At 41.1% G+C, this 17,978-nt stretch overlaps 2 protein-coding genes across 2 annotated transcripts; both read left to right on the top strand.

Moving 5' to 3' along the window:
- The first annotated feature begins 909 nt into the window (after positions 1-909).
- On the top strand, positions 910-6,273 carry LOC114856904 (cocaine esterase-like). The gene is made up of 13 exons (XM_029152782.3): positions 910-1,062; positions 2,818-3,010; positions 3,095-3,236; positions 3,469-3,602; positions 3,677-3,830; positions 3,926-4,030; positions 4,260-4,358; positions 4,478-4,621; positions 4,700-4,777; positions 4,861-5,008; positions 5,093-5,242; positions 5,334-5,406; positions 5,491-6,273. The coding sequence occupies exons 1-13, from the start codon at positions 987-989 to the stop codon at positions 5,675-5,677; spliced, it is 1,683 nt and encodes a 560-aa protein (XP_029008615.1). The 5' UTR covers positions 910-986; the 3' UTR covers positions 5,678-6,273.
- Positions 6,270-15,671, top strand: LOC114856902 (uncharacterized). The gene is made up of 28 exons (XM_029152776.3): positions 6,270-6,393; positions 6,972-7,164; positions 7,257-7,398; positions 7,616-7,749; positions 7,867-8,020; positions 8,116-8,220; positions 8,298-8,396; positions 8,483-8,626; positions 8,720-8,797; positions 8,881-9,028; positions 9,108-9,257; positions 9,349-9,421; positions 9,505-9,689; positions 10,378-10,381; positions 10,500-10,678; positions 11,093-11,228; positions 11,845-11,937; positions 13,072-13,213; positions 13,384-13,517; positions 13,640-13,793; positions 13,895-13,999; positions 14,211-14,309; positions 14,430-14,573; positions 14,652-14,729; positions 14,820-14,967; positions 15,045-15,194; positions 15,286-15,358; positions 15,443-15,671. The coding sequence occupies exons 1-28, from the start codon at positions 6,270-6,272 to the stop codon at positions 15,627-15,629; spliced, it is 3,555 nt and encodes a 1,184-aa protein (XP_029008609.2). The 3' UTR covers positions 15,630-15,671.
- Positions 15,672-17,978: the final 2,307 nt, after the last annotated feature.

Raw genomic sequence — 17,978 nt, 5'->3', positions numbered from 1 at the left:
CCCTGTGAGAATGTAAGAGCAGCCGTTATATTACGCAACTGTGTTTTCTGTGTCAAAGTGAAATCAGTTGTAAGTTACGCAACCAATGAAGTAATAGGTTTTATACCGGAGGTTAAAACTAATTCATCCAACATTGTGACCCAGGTTCTCAACAAATAACTGGAAATAATATTAGAATGACAGAAGCATGATATTTAGTGAATTTACCTGATGTGACAATGAAGACAGTGGAAAATAATGTTGCTATGAAGTTTATTATTGTGTCACAATCCGGGATTTTTTGTCTATTTCCTGTTATTATTTAACAAATACGAACAATAAACTGAGCTAGTTACTGGTTAGGTTTAGTTTAGTAGTTTAACAAAACTGTAGTCAATTTAAGTTAAATATTTCTTTTTAAATATTAACATATCGGTGACTTTGAATGATAATTCTTCTTAGAGAGGGAAGCTTTTATTTGTCGAAATTGCTGGTTGTTCATTACATGCATTTGTGAAAACATAGGCCACACCATGATTCGGCGCTCCACATTATTTGTTAATCAGCTGTAATACATTAATTGTGTTTTCACGCGGGATGATAACATATGAAGTGTTAAACTGTGATTCTGACACGGCTCTAATGTCCTAATGACATGACATGTTGATCCTACAGATCCAGCAACATGAGGAAAAGATGGAGCGCAGCGAGCTGAACCTCCCAGTTCTCCATCTCTTTAAAATGTCAGCATTAACAACCAACCAGAAAAATTTAACACTTTTGAAGTTGTGGATAATATATCATATTGCATACATTTTGCAAAAAATAATATCATTTTTTTCAACATCAAACATTTGGCACCCTCTCTGGGACTGTGACTATGAGAAGTGGGAGTGGTGTAGCAAATGCATGAAACAGGCTGAGTCACGTCATTTCTTAATAATAAAGTTGTTGGGGGAAGGATTTGGAAAAGACTTCTTGTCTTTGCACAGTCCACGACGGCGATCATGAAGTTTAGTTGGAAACAAACTTTACTCATTGTAGCGTCTGTGTTTTTCCTGTGTGTGGCTGCAGACACACGTGGTGAGTCGGTAAATACCTGAGATACTCTGTCCTACTCTATTCAAACTAGTCTTTATTTAACATGATTGATACGTTTAGGTTTATCATTTATTGCTTAACTCATGCCAATGCAGAAAAACTAACATATGTGTAATCAGAATCGTCTTTGTGACTAAATGTGGTGTAAAGTTTTGCAGAATACACTTCTAAAAACACATTGGTCTTCTTACATTTTCATATATTCTCATGTCTTGTAGAGTTTACAGTATATGTTACCCTGTGAAAATGTAAGTGCAGCTGTCACATTGCACAACTGTGTTTTCTGTGCCAAAGTCAAATCAGTTAGTAGTTACGCAACCAATGAAGAAAGGGGAGGTTAAAACTAAATAATTCTGTGACCCAGCTTCTCTCCTGTTTGGAAAGAAAATAGAAGTAGAAAAGGTAATTTCTCAGAGATTTTAAGTGGGAGAGCTGTTCTGTTGCTGAAAATACAACAAATGCTAAAAAGTTGCTGCATCAAGACAGTGATTAGGACAAAGATTAAAAAGATAACCATGATAAAAAAGTTGACAAACATTAAGATTTGACAAAAATTAAAAAAGATGACCACGGGACATCACTGATAATCACAAAAAGCTGACTAAGCTTTCATTTTGAAAGGATTCTGAGGAAGTACATGTGGACAATTTCTAAACTGTAAAATAGTCATAATCAATCAGAAATAGAAATTTTAGTAATAGAGCTAATAAACTGGATAGATGCTTTTATTTTTAAAGAATTTTGAGGGAGTGTGTGTTTATTAACTAAACTGTAAAACAGTCTCACTGAGTATTAGTATCAAGTAGAACCAGAGCTGCTATTAGAGCTAATAAATTACTGTAGATTGTTGCTTTTATTTTAAATTGCATTAAAAACTAACGGAAAAGATGAAAATTCACCAAAAACCACCAAATCCTTAAACTGCTATAGATCAGAAACTATTAAAAATATTAAAAGTCTGAACAAAAGATGTAATGTTGTATATCAGAAAAATGATATGTAGTTTAAATGGTTTCTGAAACTTCAAGTATGCTGAAGTAGTTCAAGCTTAAAGACGCTGAAAGGGATTTGAAATGTAGTTTCCATTTCCAAGAAAAAGTAGCTGAAAAAAGCTTCATAAGTTGAAAAATATAAACTATGAATAAGAAAAGTAATGATAATGATATTTTAATGGTTTCTGTAGCTTTACAGCATTCACTGTGATTACAAAGATTTGAACCTCTAAACAGCATAAAGAAAAGAGTATAACAACAGTGTCAATAGAGCTGTTGCCAAGTCTTCCACTAAGAACAGATGGTTGATATTTAATGAATTTACCCACTGTCAATAATGGTGAAGTGACTGAAAAATAATGCAGCTATAAAGTTTGTTACAGTGTATTAAGCGCTACACAAATAGCTAAAGCGGCACAGCTAGCATACAGCAAAGCTGTTTTAAACTACTTTAAACAGCTATAACAATACAGTAGGCTATGGAATAATCGTTACTTATTATGAGCTCATATACTTAGCAAAATCAGAAAATAGTACCTAGAGATAAATCTTTTTTTATATGAATGTGTTTGAATGATAATTAGTCAATAAATAGATGAATAGCTTATTAAATGCTCTACATTACCATATGTTTGTTCAGCTGTAATACATTACTTGTATTACAGTATCATGTGGGATGATAACTTATGAAGTATTAGATTTAGGATTAGTCAGTTACTGTAAATCTACTCTATTGCCCTGACAGCACCTGAAGTGCACACGGAGCTGGGGCGTCTGAGAGGTCAGTACGTCAGTGTTAAGGGGAAGGAGACTGGGGTCCATGCCTACCTGGGGGTCCCCTTTGCCAAGCCCCCTGTAGGTCCTGCTCTGAGACTGGCTGCACCTCAACCTGTAGAGGGATGGGAAGGAGTGAAAGATGCCACCCAGCAGCCAGCCATGTGAGACATCCATCCACAGCATCCATCGATTCACACACAAGAACCATGTCCAACAGTAACTGAAGGAAATGCTCTGTTTTCCAGGTGTGTTCAACACAAACATCATGTGAAAAAACTTTATGATAAACTTGAAGACATTTTTCCAATAGTTTCAGACATTTCCGAAGACTGTCTCTACCTCAACATTTACACGCCTGCAAACAGAGCTCATGATGCAAAACTCCCAGTAAGAACCTTTCACTGACAGTTTGGTTGATTCCCAGGAATTTATAAAGATGGTATGAATAATGGAGGTAAAATATGTATAACCAGAATAAAAAGGGATTTTCACCAAAAAACTGAATTTCACATTCAGTCACAGACCTCAGTCAGTTTGAAGTAATGAATTGATCCCAGTTCATTCCCCTAGAATGTACTGACAATGTTTTTTGTTTTAATTTTGGGGGGAAAACTACTAGGTCATGGTTTGGATCCATGGTGGAGCATTTACTATGGGCTCAGCTTCTATGTATGATGGATCTGCACTGGCTGCGTACCAGGATGTGGTTGTGGTTTTGATCCAGTATCGCTTAGGACTTCTGGGATTTCTCAGGTAAAATGACCCAACTCACTAAATGTTAATGATGATACTAATGTGAACATTTATCAACCATGTGTTTGATTCAGCACTGGAGATCAACACATGCCTGGAAACGTTGGTTTGCTGGACCAGGTACAAGCTCTGAGGTGGATCCAGCAGCACATTCACAACTTTGGTGGAGATCCAGGTTTAGTCACTGTATTTGGAGAGTCTGCAGGTGGGATCAGTGTGTCCTTGTTGGTAAGACTTCATGTGCAGATGAAACATTTAAAATGAACTCACATTTTTTCTTAGATTCTCCACTAAAACACTTTCTCTGTTGCTTGAATCCACAGCTTCTCTCACCGTTGTCTCATGGGTTGTTCCATCGTGCCATTGCTGAGAGTGGAACTGCTGCCATGGATGCATTTGTATCAAATAACCCTTCACCAATGCTGCAGGTGAAATTAACATTTAATAATAAAAGTTAATGTTAAGTCCTCATGTGGGCCCACAGCCCGCAGGAGGAGCCGTAGGGGACTGGTGCAAAGCAGATTGGACAGCAGTCAAAGGTGGGAGCCTTGGGCATAGCTCGGCAGCACCTGCCAGAGGGAGGAGCCTAAACAGTCTGTGTGCAGGGTGTGTGGATGGTCAGTTGTAATACTAACAGCCTCCGATGTCTGTTTTCAGATGGTGGCAAATGCATCTGGTTGTAGCCATGAAAGCACAAAGAAGATCGCTGATTGTATTAGAAACCTGGATATTGACACTATTGTGACCATTGGGAAGGTGAGAGAGTGACTCCTGATGACATAACGAAATAATATAAACATAAATATCATTATGTTTCAATTCACATTTTTGTGCAATGTTTTGTGTTTTTGTATGATGAATTAAATTTTCTCAAGGATGATAATTTGATACCTTCTATAAATGTTGATGGAAACTTCCTGACAAAACCTGTGGAGGAGCTGTTCCGTGGACATGAACTTCTCACTGTTCCATTCATGACTGGTGTGAATGATGATGAAGTAGGATGGATGATTGCACATGTAAGTGTTAATGGGATTCGTTTTGCTGGACAATCATTGCATGTGTTTGAAATGGACATTGCATTTGTCTTATTTTAGTTCTTTGGTCCTCAAAACTGGACAGAGGGAATGGATCGAAAGCAGATCACGAAGACACTCTCGGTTTTCTTTCCTGATGTAAGTTGGTCAGACAGTGAAAGTTTTACTTTTGTTTTTTATACTCAAGCTTCTCTAACAGATCTATGACATATTTTCTCCAGCCCAAACATGCAGTCACCATAGATCTGATAATAGATGAATATATTGGAACCAATGAAGATCGTGTGAAGAATAGAGACGGGTTCACTGAGCTGCTAGGAGACATTTTGTTTACTATTCCAGTCATTAAGACATCTAATGCCCACAGAGGTATTCATACAGTAGATAATGTTATAAACATACATTTAAAAATGCACATAAAGAATACATTCACCAATTATTTGTGTGCTACAGATGCAGGTGGTGCTGTTTACCTGTATGAATACCAGCATCCTCCCACACTCCTGCAGAAGAAAAGGCCAAGCTTTGTTCGGGCTGATCATGCAGATGAACTTCCTATAGTGTTTGGACTCTGTTTCACAACTACTCATGTCAAACTATCTGGTAATTACATTCTACAAACCATTCACAGGCTTGTTTCTAGGTTGTATTTGAGAGTCCTGCAGATTGTTTCAACTCACTCTCTATATTTTAGACCCATGTCCTAAAGAGGAGGAAGAGTTAAGCAAAACCATGATGAGCTACTGGGGGAACTTTGCCCGTACAGGGTAGGAATCACTGCTCTGTGGACAGGAAGTCATCACATACATGGACACCAGGTTGCTGTGTTTACAGCTTGTGTGTGTGTGCAGGTCTCCTAATGGTGACGGTCTTGCTCACTGGCCACAGTATGGAGCAGGAGAAGACTACCTGGCCATTGGTTTGAAGCAGCAGGTCACCCGTCAGCATCTGAAGAAGAACCGCTTTGTCTTCATGACTCAGACGCTTATAGAAATGATTCAGCAACTCGAGGAGAAGATGGAGCGCAGCGAGCTGTAGAGCAGTCACCTCCCCGTTCTCTGGTCCATCATGTTACAATGTCTGTGTGACAGGTTACATATTAGTGGTGACAATAGTATGTTTGGCATCAGACCCAGTGAAATAGCATATGTTGAATAGAGTTGTTTATTTCTGGTGTTACACTGTTTTTTCAATTTTGTTTTGAATCTGTATCGGTTTCACACTGCAGTAGAGAGTAGGGGTAAATGCAGAGAGAGTCCAGCAGGGGGAGTTCTAAATTGCCGAGCTATATAGGAGGCCACATCGCAGCTCCTTCACTCAATACACTCGAGCGAAAGAGGAAAGCTGTGTTGTGTGTATTGCCCTCATTCATTTTCCCCTTATCATGGCTTTTACATCAGCATTAACAACAAACTAGGAAAATTAAACACATTTGCAGTTTTTTTGTGTGGACCAGTCACAATATAATATATTGCATGCATTTTGCTAAAGAAAATATTGTTTTTTTCAGCATTGAACCTTTGTCACTCTCTTTGGGGCTGTGACCAGGGGAAGTGGGAGTGGTGTACAGTAGCAAGTACAAGGAACCTGTTGAGTCACACCATTATGTGGTATTAAATTTGTTGGGGGAATGATTTGGAAGAGTCGTTTTTTCTTTGCACAGTCCAGGATGTCGACCATGAGGTTCAGTGGGAAACAGTTATTACTCATAGTAGCGTCTGTGTTTTTCCTCTGTGTGGCTGCAGACATACGTGGTGAGTCTGTAAATACCTGTGATGCTTTGTGTCCTGCTCTAAACAAACTAGACTGATTGCTTTAGTTTTATTGTGGTGAATATTGCTTAATGCCGAGACAGGAGAACTGACATTTGTAATCAGAATAGTCTTTCTGACTAAATGAGGTGTCAATTTTGAAAAGAAATGTAACGCTGCAGAAGGAATGTAAGACCAACATGTTTCTGAGATGTTGGTCTTACATTTCTTCTTACATTTGAACCATGACCTTCATATAATTTCAGAGATTTTAAAGATTAGATGTTAACCTTTGAAAATTTAACTGCAGCTGTCACATTACGTAACTGTGTTTTCTGTGTCAAAGTGAAATTGATTTGTAGTTACGCAACTGATGAAGAGAAGTGTTTTATACTGGGCATTATAATTAAATTATCCTGGAACACAGTGGCCCAGCTTCTCACCAAACAAGATCCTGTTTGGAACATATATTAGAATAACAGATGGATGACATTTGGTGAATTTACCCAGATTAGTTAATGTATCTGATAACTCATGAAGTGTTACACTGTGATTCAGACACCACTCTAATTTCCTGACAGCACCTGAAGTGCACACTAAGCTGGGGAGTCTGAGAGGTCAGTACGTCAGTGTTAAGGGGAAGGAGACTGGGGTCCATGCCTACCTGGGGGTCCCCTTTGCCAAGCCCCCTGTAGGTCCTGCTCTGAGACTGGCTGCACCTCAACCTGTAGAGGGATGGGAAGGAGTGAAAGATGCCACCCAGCAGCCAGCCATGTGAGACATCCATCTACAGCATCCATCTATTCTACACACAAGAACCAACAGTACAGTCCAACAGTAACTGAACCAAATGCTCTGTGTTTCAGGTGCATTCAACACAAACACCATGTGAAAAAACTTTATGATAAACTTGAAGACATTTTTCCAATAGTTTTAGACATTTCTGAAGACTGTCTCTACCTCAACATTTACACGCCTGCAAACAGAGCTCATGATGCCAAACTCCCAGTAAGAACCTTTCACTGACAGTTTGGTTAATTCCCAGGAATTTATAAAAATGGTATGAATAATGCAGGTAAAATATGTATAACCAGAATGAAAAAGAGGTTTCAGCAATAGAACAGAATGTCACACTCAGTTAGAGACTTCACACAGTTGAAGTAAGGGGTTGATCACAGATAGAATGAACTGAAGATGTTTTTTAAAATTTGTTTAAAAAACACAGGTCATGGTTTGGATCCATGGTGGAGGATTTACTATGGGCTCAGCTTCTATGTATGATGGATCTGCACTGGCTGCTTACCAGGATGTGGTTGTGGTTTTGATCCAGTATCGCTTAGGAATTCTGGGATTTCTCAGGTAAAATGATCCATCTCAAAAAAATATTATTGTTAATGCTAATGTGAACATTTATCGTTCCTGTGATCAGCTGGTGTTACTGTGACCTGTTAGAGTGTAACTATGTGTTTGATTCAGCACTGGAGATCAACACATGCCTGGAAACGTTGGTTTGCTGGACCAGGTACAAGCTCTGAGGTGGATCCAGCAGCACATTCACAACTTTGGTGGAGATCCAGGTTTAGTCACTGTATTTGGAGAGTCTGCAGGTGGGATCAGTGTGTCTTTGCTGGTAAGTCTTCATGTGCAGATGAAACATTTAAAATTAATTCTCATATTTTCTTAGACTCTCCACTAAACCATTTTCTCTGTTGCTTTAATCCACAGCTTCTCTCATCGTTGTCTCATGGGTTGTTCCATCGTGCCATTGCTGAGAGTGGAACTGCTGCCATGGACATAGCTGTGTCAGTTGATCCTCTACCAATTATGCAGGTACTTATTATTTCTTATTTTACAGAATATTGAACGTCAAAACCTGTTGATGATGGATCCTTTAAGTCTTTTCTCAGATGGTGGCCAATGCATCTGGTTGTAGCCATGAAAGCACGGAGAAGATCGCTGATTGTATTAGAAACCTGGGTATTGAAACTATTCTGACCATTGGGAAGGTGAGACAGTGACTGATACTGACTTTATAAAATAATGTGAACATCAGCTTTGTGAACAATATTGTGTCGCATTAAATTTTCTCAAGGATGATAATTTGATGCCTTCTATAAATGTTGACGGACACTTTCTGACAAAACCTGTGGAGGAGCTGTTCCTTGAACATGAACTTCTCACTGTTCCATTCATGACCGGTGTGAATGATGATGAAGGAGGATGCATGATTTCATGGGTGAGTATCAATGGGATTTTTTTACTAACAGTTGTTTCTCTGGAGAACATTTGCAGGTGTTTGAAATGGTCATTGCATTGTGTCTTCCTTTAGTTTTTCCATCTTCAAAACTGGACAGAGGGAATGGATCGAGAGCAGATCACAAAGGCACTGTCTGTTTTCTTTCCTTATGTAAGTCAGTCAAACGGTGACAGTTATAGTTTGGTTGTTTATTCTCAAGCTTCTCTGACAGATGCATGATTTATTTCCCCAAGCCCAAACAAGCAGTCTTCAGAGATTTGATAATAGATGAATATATTGGAACTGGTGAAGATTGTGTGAAAAACAGAGACGGGTTCACTGAGATGATTGGAGACATTATGTTTACTGTTCCAGCCATAAAGACATCTAATGCCCACAGAGGTACTTGTAGATATTATTATGCAAATACATTTAAAAATACACAAAAAGAATACATTTACCAATAAATTGTGTGCTACAGATGCAGGTGGTGCTGTTTACCTGTATGAATACCAGCATCCTCCCAAACTCCTGCAGAAGAAAAGGCCAAGCTTTGTTCGGGCTGATCATGCAGATGAAATTTTCACAGTGTTTGGACTCTGTTTTACAACTACTCATGTCAAACTACCTGGTAATGTTAATACATTAATGATATTGCACCAGATATGTAAGTTGTCTTTCAGAGTCTTTCAGAATGATTCATCTCATCTTCATTATTTTAGACCCATGTCCCAAAGAGGAGGAAGAGTTAAGCAAAACCATGATGAGCTACTGGGGGAACTTTGCCCGTACAGGGTAGGAATCACTGCTCTGTGGACAGGAAGTCATCACATACATGACACCAGGTTCCTGTGTTTACAGCTTGTGTGTGTGTGCAGGTCTCCTAATGGTGACGGGCTTGCTCACTGGCCACAGTATGGAGCAGGAGAAGACTACCTGGCCATTGGTTTGAAGCAGCAGGTCACCCGTCAGCATCTGAAGAAGAATCGCTTTGTCTTCATGACTCAGACGCTTCCAGAGAAGATCAAGCAACATGAGAAGAAGATGGAGCGTAGTGAACTGTAGAACAGTCACCTCCCAGTTCTCTCTTCCATAACAAGTCAGAAAAACAAGTACTTTTGTTTGGACAAATCAAAATACAATGTACCTTGGGGCCAGTGTATTAAACAGACAATGTCAGAAATTATCACTTACAGTATAGTACTAATAAAAACTGTCCATCAGATAACACTATGGAGCCAGATAACACCTCATGTCATAGGATACCATAGCTGTGTTTACTGACTTGTTTAAACATCCTTTGCTTGTTTTAGGAATTGAATGTGGTTCTCCATTTGTTTTGTGATATTAAAACACAATAAACTTAAACCTTAATTACTGTCAGCGTTTCACAGATGACTGACCCACATGCACAGCTCCAGACAAGATTTGGTAGAAGAAAAGAGATTTATTCTTTTATTCAGGCAAGGTCAGTTCAGGCAGGGTCATACACGGTGAGGCTCAGCAACAGTACAGATAAGGTGCAGGCAGGCTCAGGTCCAAAAGCAAGCAGGAACGTTACCAGGTAATCACGGCAGAGGTACAGACACGGATCAGGCTGGTGTCAGGAAAATGAGGGTCATGACCGGGATCGAGATCGGAGGTAAGCAAGACAAGGTAACGCTGGAAAGTGGTGAGTACACGCAAAAATCTGGCGACTGGCTTGGGTGAGAACTGAAGCTTATATGCTGGTGAGTGATTACTAATTACAGGCAGGTGTGCGTGACGAGAACCGGGGATGACCTGAAATAGCTGTGTGTAATGAACAGAACAGGATGTCTTTACAAAATAAAACAGGAAACTGCTCAAACTGTGACAGTACCCCTCCACCTAGGGCGTCTACCACGGCGCCCAAAGAGCGCGAGAAAAAGTGTGCCACCGCCGCGGCAGGAGAGGACATCCTTAAGACGAGTGGTCCTGAAGAAGGCGAAGTCGAGGCGGACGGCGACGAAGGAGGCAGCGACACCCCAGTGGCAGGAGAGGGCGAGGTCACCAGGCTGGGAGACGAGACAGGTGCCGGCAGAACCACTAACTTGCACACAGTAAGTTAGAGTACCCTGGATCCGTGGCTCGAGAGGTCGTCTCCGGACCCCCGGAGACGGGGTAAGACGCAGCCTCCTATGGACCCCCAGGGGCGGAAGCAAACATGTCTCTGCCGGAACCACCGGCACCTCCAGGGAGGACTCCTGTCCACGGAAAAACAGAAGGCACCGGGCTCCAGGCCGGCATGAACCAGCCCCGACCCACAGGGAGTAACGGGGCGTGGACTCCCCAAGCCCACCAGGAACTCCAGGAGCGGCCTTTTGGGTGATGCCAAAGAAGCCTGGAGCAACTTCTTTGCAGCCAGCGGAAACCAGAGCAGGAGCGACCCCTTCAGGATCGGCTGAGAGCCGAACAACCCGCTCCTCAGGGTCGACAGGGGCTGAGACGGCCCCTTCTGCACCGAGAGGGGCAGAGACAGCCACTTCTGTAGAACCAACACTGGGCAGAACGTCCTCCTCCTTAGAGGTCGACAGGAACTGAGGCAGAAAATACCTCCACTTGGAGGCCGACAGGGACTGAGGTAGGAACGACCTCTTCTCCTTTTGTAGTATATTTGATATCATCAGGTATCATATCATAAATTTATATATAGTTAGTCAACAATCTGTTCTGGTCATGTTAAGGTGCAGTGACTGTTCTATAACCCTTGTATTTTGGCAGAGTTGCTGTCTAAGGAAAGTCTGGGATACACTCCAGAAAACAGACATTTACTTTTGAGTAAACACTTATTGTTGGGCAGTGGTATCAGGCCAGAAGTTGGAACAAAACCAGATGTCTAGCTGACGTAGGATCAGGGTCTATAAGTTTGTGCCTCAGCCTTAGAGGGGCAGAGCCCCACGGACCGATGGACGACTTGTTGTCTGGGACGATGGGGTTCTCACTCCTGCACTCCTTAGATTGCTGAGACCAATCTAAATGATTTTTAAATCAAAGTTAAATCTCAGTATTTATATTTCAGTCTGGGCAGATCAGCCCACTATCAGCAATGAGCAAAACTAACCACATTAAACCTTTGTCACACTGACTAAGACATGTGGGAGTGGTATGGCCAATACCTACATAAAATCTGCTGAGTCATCGTTAGTTGATTATAAATTTGTTGAGGCAAGACTTAAAAAGACGTTTTGCTTTTGCAGAATTCAGGATGTCGACCAGGAAGTTCAATGGGAAACAAATTTTGCTTATTGTAGCCTTTGTGTTTTTTCTCTGTGTGGCTGCAGACAAACATGGTGAGTCTGTAAATACCTGTGTTGCTTTGTGTCCTGCTGTAAACCAACTAGACTGTATTTAAAGTTGATTGCAAAATTTTGTTTTATTGATCATTTCTAACTAACAATTGTGTAATCAGAGAAGTCTACGTGACTAAATGTGATGTGATGTTTGCAGAATATGCTTCTAAAAACAAATTGGTTTTGTTACATTTGAACTAAAACCTTTATATAATTTAAGAGATTGTAAATATTAGATGTACAATAGCCCTGTAAGAGTGTAAGAGGAGCCATCACGTTACGCAACTGTGTCAAAGTGAAATAGGTTGGTAGTTACGCAACCAATGGGAAGTTTTATTTGGAGGTTAAAACTAATTCATCCTGTAACATAGTGACCCAGCTTCTCACCAAATGAGATCCAGTTTGGAAAAGATATTAGAATAATAGATGCATGGCATTTAGACTGTTGTGTATTGGAATGGAATTGGAATAAAGGAATGATGGGTGATGCAGATGTGTGTGATTGTGCACTGTAAAACTGTGTGAAAAAAGAATTACTGTTCAGCCAGAGTCTGGACAATAACTGTTATACTTACAGACTAAGAAAGATAAAACAAAAGGCATCTAAAGCATCTTTAGTTTCTAGTAACCCCCCCCCCCATGTGGACCCACCATCCGCAGGATGAGCCATAGGTGGCTGTTGCAAGGTGGATTGGGCAGCAGTTGAAAGCGGAAGCAGGGGAATTTTTCAATGGGGTGGCCAGAGGGGGACCAGAGAAAATCGTGTGGTGGCATATCATTGGGCTTCTAATAATTAGATTGAGTTCAGCGGATGGCTTTTGATCCATGCTCCTTGACTCTTTTTTCAAAATGCATTCACTTTACCAGCCTTGGGTCTGGTGGGGAGTCAGACAGGATGGAGCCAGAGTCCGGGTGTAAAAGACAAAGATATATCATAAATTATTAGTCAGTCAAATGGAACATCAGATGTTTAGACTTGATGTACATGTACGACAGGGCGCAAGAGATTAGTTGTTTGTGTGAGAATGTTCAGTATTGCACCTAACCAGCACATGACGAGTGTGTTGGATAAGAAATAGCACAAAGGCAAAATTTTTCCATTACAGTGACTTAACCAAGTGCTCTGTTTTTCAGGTGTATTCAACAGAAACAACATATAATTGATATTCTTGAAAAATCTTTTGGCATGTTCCTGGATGTTTCAGACATTTCAGAGGACTGTCTCTACCTCAACATTTACACTCCTGCAAACAGAGCTCATGATGCCATACTCCCAGTAAGAACCTTTCACTGCTAATTTATAATGCTGCACAGGTAGGAATAGTTTGGATTATGTTTCTGGACAGGACAGTTTGATTGTTTCCCAGAAATATTGTGAATAGAAAAGGTAAAAATGTATAATCAGAATCAAAATGAATTATTCTCTGAACATGTTGAAAAAATCAGGTCATGGTTTGGATCCATGGTGGAGCATTTACTTTGGGTTCAGCTTCTACGTCTGATGGATCTGCAGTGGCTGCTTACCAGGATGTGGTTGTGGTTTTGATCCAGTATCGCTTAGGAATTGTGGGATTTCTCAGGTAAAATGACCCAACTCACTAAATGTTAATGATGATACTAATGTGAACATTTATCAACCATGGTTCTGTGATCAGCTGGTGTTACTGTGACCTGTTAGAGTGTAACTGTGTATTTGATTCAGCACTGGAGATCAACACATGCCTGGAAACGTTGGTTTGCTGGACCAGGTACAAGCTCTGAGGTGGATCCAGCAGCACATTCACAACTTTGGTGGAGATCCAGGTTTAGTCACTGTATTTGGAGAGTCTGCAGGTGGGATCAGTGTGTCCTTGCTGGTAAGACTTCATGTGCAGATGAAACATTTGAAATAAACCTATATTTTCTTTTCCCATATTTGAACCCACTAAACCACTTTCTCTATTGCTTGAATCCACAGCTTCTCTCACCATTGTCTCATGGGTTGTTCCATCGTGCCATTGCTGAGAGTGGAACTGCTGCCATGGATGCATATGTGTCAAATAACCCTTTACCAATGATGCAGGTTAAGTTATTAAAAATTTAATATGAATAGTTATTATTATTATTCACATATTATAGAACGGTAGTAATAGCACACTAATACATTTTATACTGGATAGGTCCTTTCAACTTATTTTATTCAACATGCTAGTGTCCTGTGTATAAAAACATCACATCAGCATGTTTTTTTTCATTCTAAATTCTCAAGTTGCATCCTTCATGCCTTTTGTCAGATTGTGGCAAATGCATCTGGTTGTAACCATGAAAGCACAGAGAAAATCGCTGATTGTTTCAGACGCCTGGATATTGACTCTATTGTAACCATTGGGAAGGTGAGAGAGTGACTGATACTGACTTTATGAAATAAGGTGAACATGAGCATTTCATGTCACATTTGTGTGCAATATGCTGTTTCTTTGTGTTAACTCCTTTTAAACATTTATTTTCCTAAGGATGTTTATTTGATACCTTCTATAAACGTTGACGGACACTTCCTGACAAAACCTGTGGAGGAGCTGTTCCGTGAACATGAAGTTCTCACTGTTCCATTCATGACCGGTGTGAATGATGATGAAGCAGGATGGATACTTGCAGATGTAAGTGTTAATGGAAATTGTTTTGGTGGAGAACCTGTGTGTGTTTGAAATGGTTGTTACATTTGTATCTCCCTTTAGATTTTTGGTCTTCAAAACTGGACAGAGGGAATGGATCGAGAGCAGATCACAAAGACACTGTCTGTTTTTTTATCTAATGTAAGTCAAACCAACACTGACAGTTGTAGTTTGATTGTTTAAAGAAACGCCCAAGCTTCTCTGACTGATCTGTTATATATTTTCCTTCAGCCTAAACATGCAGTCACCATAGATCTGATAATAGATGAATATATCAGTACTGGTGAAGACCGTGTGAAGAACAGAGACGGGTTCACTGAGATGATTGGAGACATTTTGTTTACTGTTCCAGCCATTAAGACATCTAATGCCCACAGAGGTACTTGTAGATATTATTATGAACATACATTTAAAAATACACAAAGAATATTTTTACAATGTATTTATGTGCTACAGATGCAGGTGGTGCTGTTTACCTGTATGAATACCAGCATCCTCCCAAACTCCTGCAGAAGAAAAGGCCGAGCTTTGTTGGGACTGATCATGGAGATGAACTTTTTATAGTGTTTGGACTCTGTTTCACAACTACTCATGTCAAACTATCTGGTAATTGCAATATACAAACCATTCACCGTCTGGTTTCTAGGTTGTATTTTAGAGTCCTGCAGATTATTTCACCTCAGTCTCATTATTTTAGACCCATGTCCTAAAGAGGAGGAAGAGTTAAGCAAAACCATGATGAGCTACTGGGGAAACTTTGCCCGTACAGGGTAGGAATCACTGCTCTGTGGACAGGAAGTCATCACATACATGGACACCAGGTTGCTGTGTTTACAGCTTGTGTGTGTGTGCAGGTCTCCTAATGGTGACGGTCTTGCTCACTGGCCACAGTATGGAGCAGGAGAAGACTACCTGGCCATTGGTTTGAGGCAGCAGGTCATCCGTCAGCATCTGAAGAAGAACCGCTTTGTCTTCATGACTCAGACGCTTCCAGAAATGATCCGGCAACATGAGGAGGATATGGAGCGTAGTGAGCTGTAGAATAGTGACTTCCCAGATATCTGTCATTAAAAATTAAATGCATTTTCTCCTGTTTGGTTTGTGTTATTAAAACTCCAATTAATAAACTTAAACTTTAATTACAGACTTATGGTGTCTACATTTAAGAAGCATTATTGATAGTGAGCAAAAAACTTTTTCAGTGTCACAAAACGGCAGGACTAGCAAGGTAAGGACCCAAACGTTCAACTCTTACAAAGTTACAAAGGACTTAAAAAGTCTATAATGTTCAAGATGCCAAGACAGAAGGCAGCAGGGTGGTCAGGCAGTGACCAAAAACCACAGGCACAGAAACAAAACCATGAACTTACACAAGATGAATCCTGGAAGGCTGACAAACTGGGTACAAGAGTAGATCTGGCAACTAGCCACCGAGACACTAGAGTACTGGTTCTTAAAAACTGAAGTAATTACAGATAGACAGCAGCTGGTGAATCCCATGACACGTAAGTAAACTACAGAGGCCTATGCCAGGCTGAAAACAAATAGGTAATATCAAAATAAAACCAGAAGTGGAGCAAATAAGGCAGGATTCATGACAGTCAGGAGCTGGTCGTGTGTCATTCCCATAGCCCGGCAGCAGAGCACAGGACGACCAGGGAGAGTTGCTTGGACCACCAGACAGGGACAGACGAGGCAGGCTGCAAGACAGCAGTGATGCACAGATCATGGACAGAAGAGCAGGACAGAAGGGTAGGAGAAGGTACCGGGGTGTTGCAGCTGTGTACAGATGGCGAAGCTCCTCTGACCAGACATAGGGCAGGAACTGGAGCGTCGCCAGATCGCCAGGAACCAGGGCAGGCGTGGTCACAACCAGACCACCAGGAACTAAGGCAGGCGTGGTCACAACCAGACCACCAGGAACTAAGGCAGGCGTGGTCACAACCAGACCACCAGGAACTAAGGCAGGCGTGGTCACAACCAGACCACCAGGAACTAAGGCAGGCGTGGTCACAACCAGACCACCAGGAACTAAGGCAGGCGTGGTTCACGGCTTGGTGACAGGAGTGGCAGAGGCCTGACAAGGAATCAGGGCAGGATGTGAGACTTGTGCAAACTGACGAGCTGAGGCAGGCTGAGAGGCACAATGTCATGAATGGCAGCAGGGCATGAATCAGCCCGAAAACTAGTTGGAGAACAGCACAATTGTTGGGTGCTCCACTAAGGAGAAACTAGGGGCCTTCAGCTCCTTCGCCATCCTGCGAGCCAGGAAAGGAGCCAAAACAGGGACTGGAACCAAAGTCAAGACATGAACCGGAGACAGCTGTGGAGTGGGGTTCGAAACATGAACTGAAGTTGGATGTCAAGCTGGAGCTGAAACATGAACTGGAGTTCAACGTGAAGCTGGAACTGAGACATGAACTCCGGTCCTACGTAACACTGGTATTGAGACATGAACTGGAGTCTGGAGCTGGAGACAACACTTGCGCATCGGACATGACTTGATGAAAAGCGCCTCCATGCCAGAATAGAATATAGAATAGAAAGAATCAAGCCACCTTTCATTTTGCACAAGGATGTCTTCTAGCTTGTGGACGGCTTTTAACCGGGCTTCTAGGGTGGGTGCTTCTGTAGTGTCCCTCTGGCAAACCAGGAAGTGCTCGGTTAAACCTGGTCAGGAGGAATCCATGACTTGCGGCAAACACGTTCTCCACAAACACAAAAATATACCTGAACAAAAATCCAGGTGAGGACCCAAACGCACAGCTCTCAAAAAAGACTTAGGTAAAAAGAGTCTTTAATGTTCAAGGTGCCAGAACAGTATGCTGCAATCTGGCAACTAGGCAATTCTTCTTCTCCTTCTTTCTGTTTTTATGGCAGCTTGCATCCTACAGCTGTATCTACACATCAACTCTTTTCCCTAACCTAATCTAACATTCGTTTATTTGTTTATCCAGGCCTGTCCCCTCAAAAAACCTAAAAACAGCTCTATACCCCATATCACCTGCATTCAAATTCAATATTATATTTAATTTCAACTTTGTTTTATTTACTCTTAAGCGCTCTATCATCCTTTCCCTTTGAATCCTATACTTTGGACAATAGCCTATCACATGCTCTACTGTTTCTTCAGTTCCACATTTACATGTTGCATGCTTTTTAAATATCTTCTTTGTGCTGTTAAGACCTGTACAGTATGCCCAAACTTTCCTTTGTATGTTGTAGTAGGTTCTTACTTTACCTCTATCCCATTCTTCCTGCCAATTCGTGTTTGCTCTCTCTTTAACTATACTGTTTTTTTTCTCCTTTGCTATACTTTATTTCAATATCCACATTTTCTTTTTCCGCTGCTTTCTTGGCCTGTTTGTCTGCTAGTTTATTCCCTCTATT

This window comes from Betta splendens, chromosome 6, assembly GCF_900634795.4.
Source record: "Betta splendens chromosome 6, fBetSpl5.4, whole genome shotgun sequence".
Taxonomy (NCBI): Eukaryota; Metazoa; Chordata; class Actinopteri; order Anabantiformes; family Osphronemidae; genus Betta; species Betta splendens.
This window is presented reverse-complemented; position numbering and strand designations above follow the sequence as displayed.

Coding starts and splice junctions, on each gene's coding strand:
- LOC114856904 (XM_029152782.3), top strand. CDS start 987: ATGAAGTTTAGTTGGAAACAAACTTTACTCATTGTAGCGTCTGTGTTT. Junction 3,603..3,676: donor GGACTTCTGGGATTTCTCAG/GTAAAATGACCC, acceptor TGTTTGATTCAG/CACTGGAGATCAACACATGC. Junction 4,359..4,477: donor CTATTGTGACCATTGGGAAG/GTGAGAGAGTGA, acceptor AATTTTCTCAAG/GATGATAATTTGATACCTTC.
- LOC114856902 (XM_029152776.3), top strand. CDS start 6,270: ATGATTTGGAAGAGTCGTTTTTTCTTTGCACAGTCCAGGATGTCGACC. Junction 14,574..14,651: donor CAGGATGGATACTTGCAGAT/GTAAGTGTTAAT, acceptor ATCTCCCTTTAG/ATTTTTGGTCTTCAAAACTG. Junction 15,359..15,442: donor GGAAACTTTGCCCGTACAGG/GTAGGAATCACT, acceptor GTGTGTGTGCAG/GTCTCCTAATGGTGACGGTC.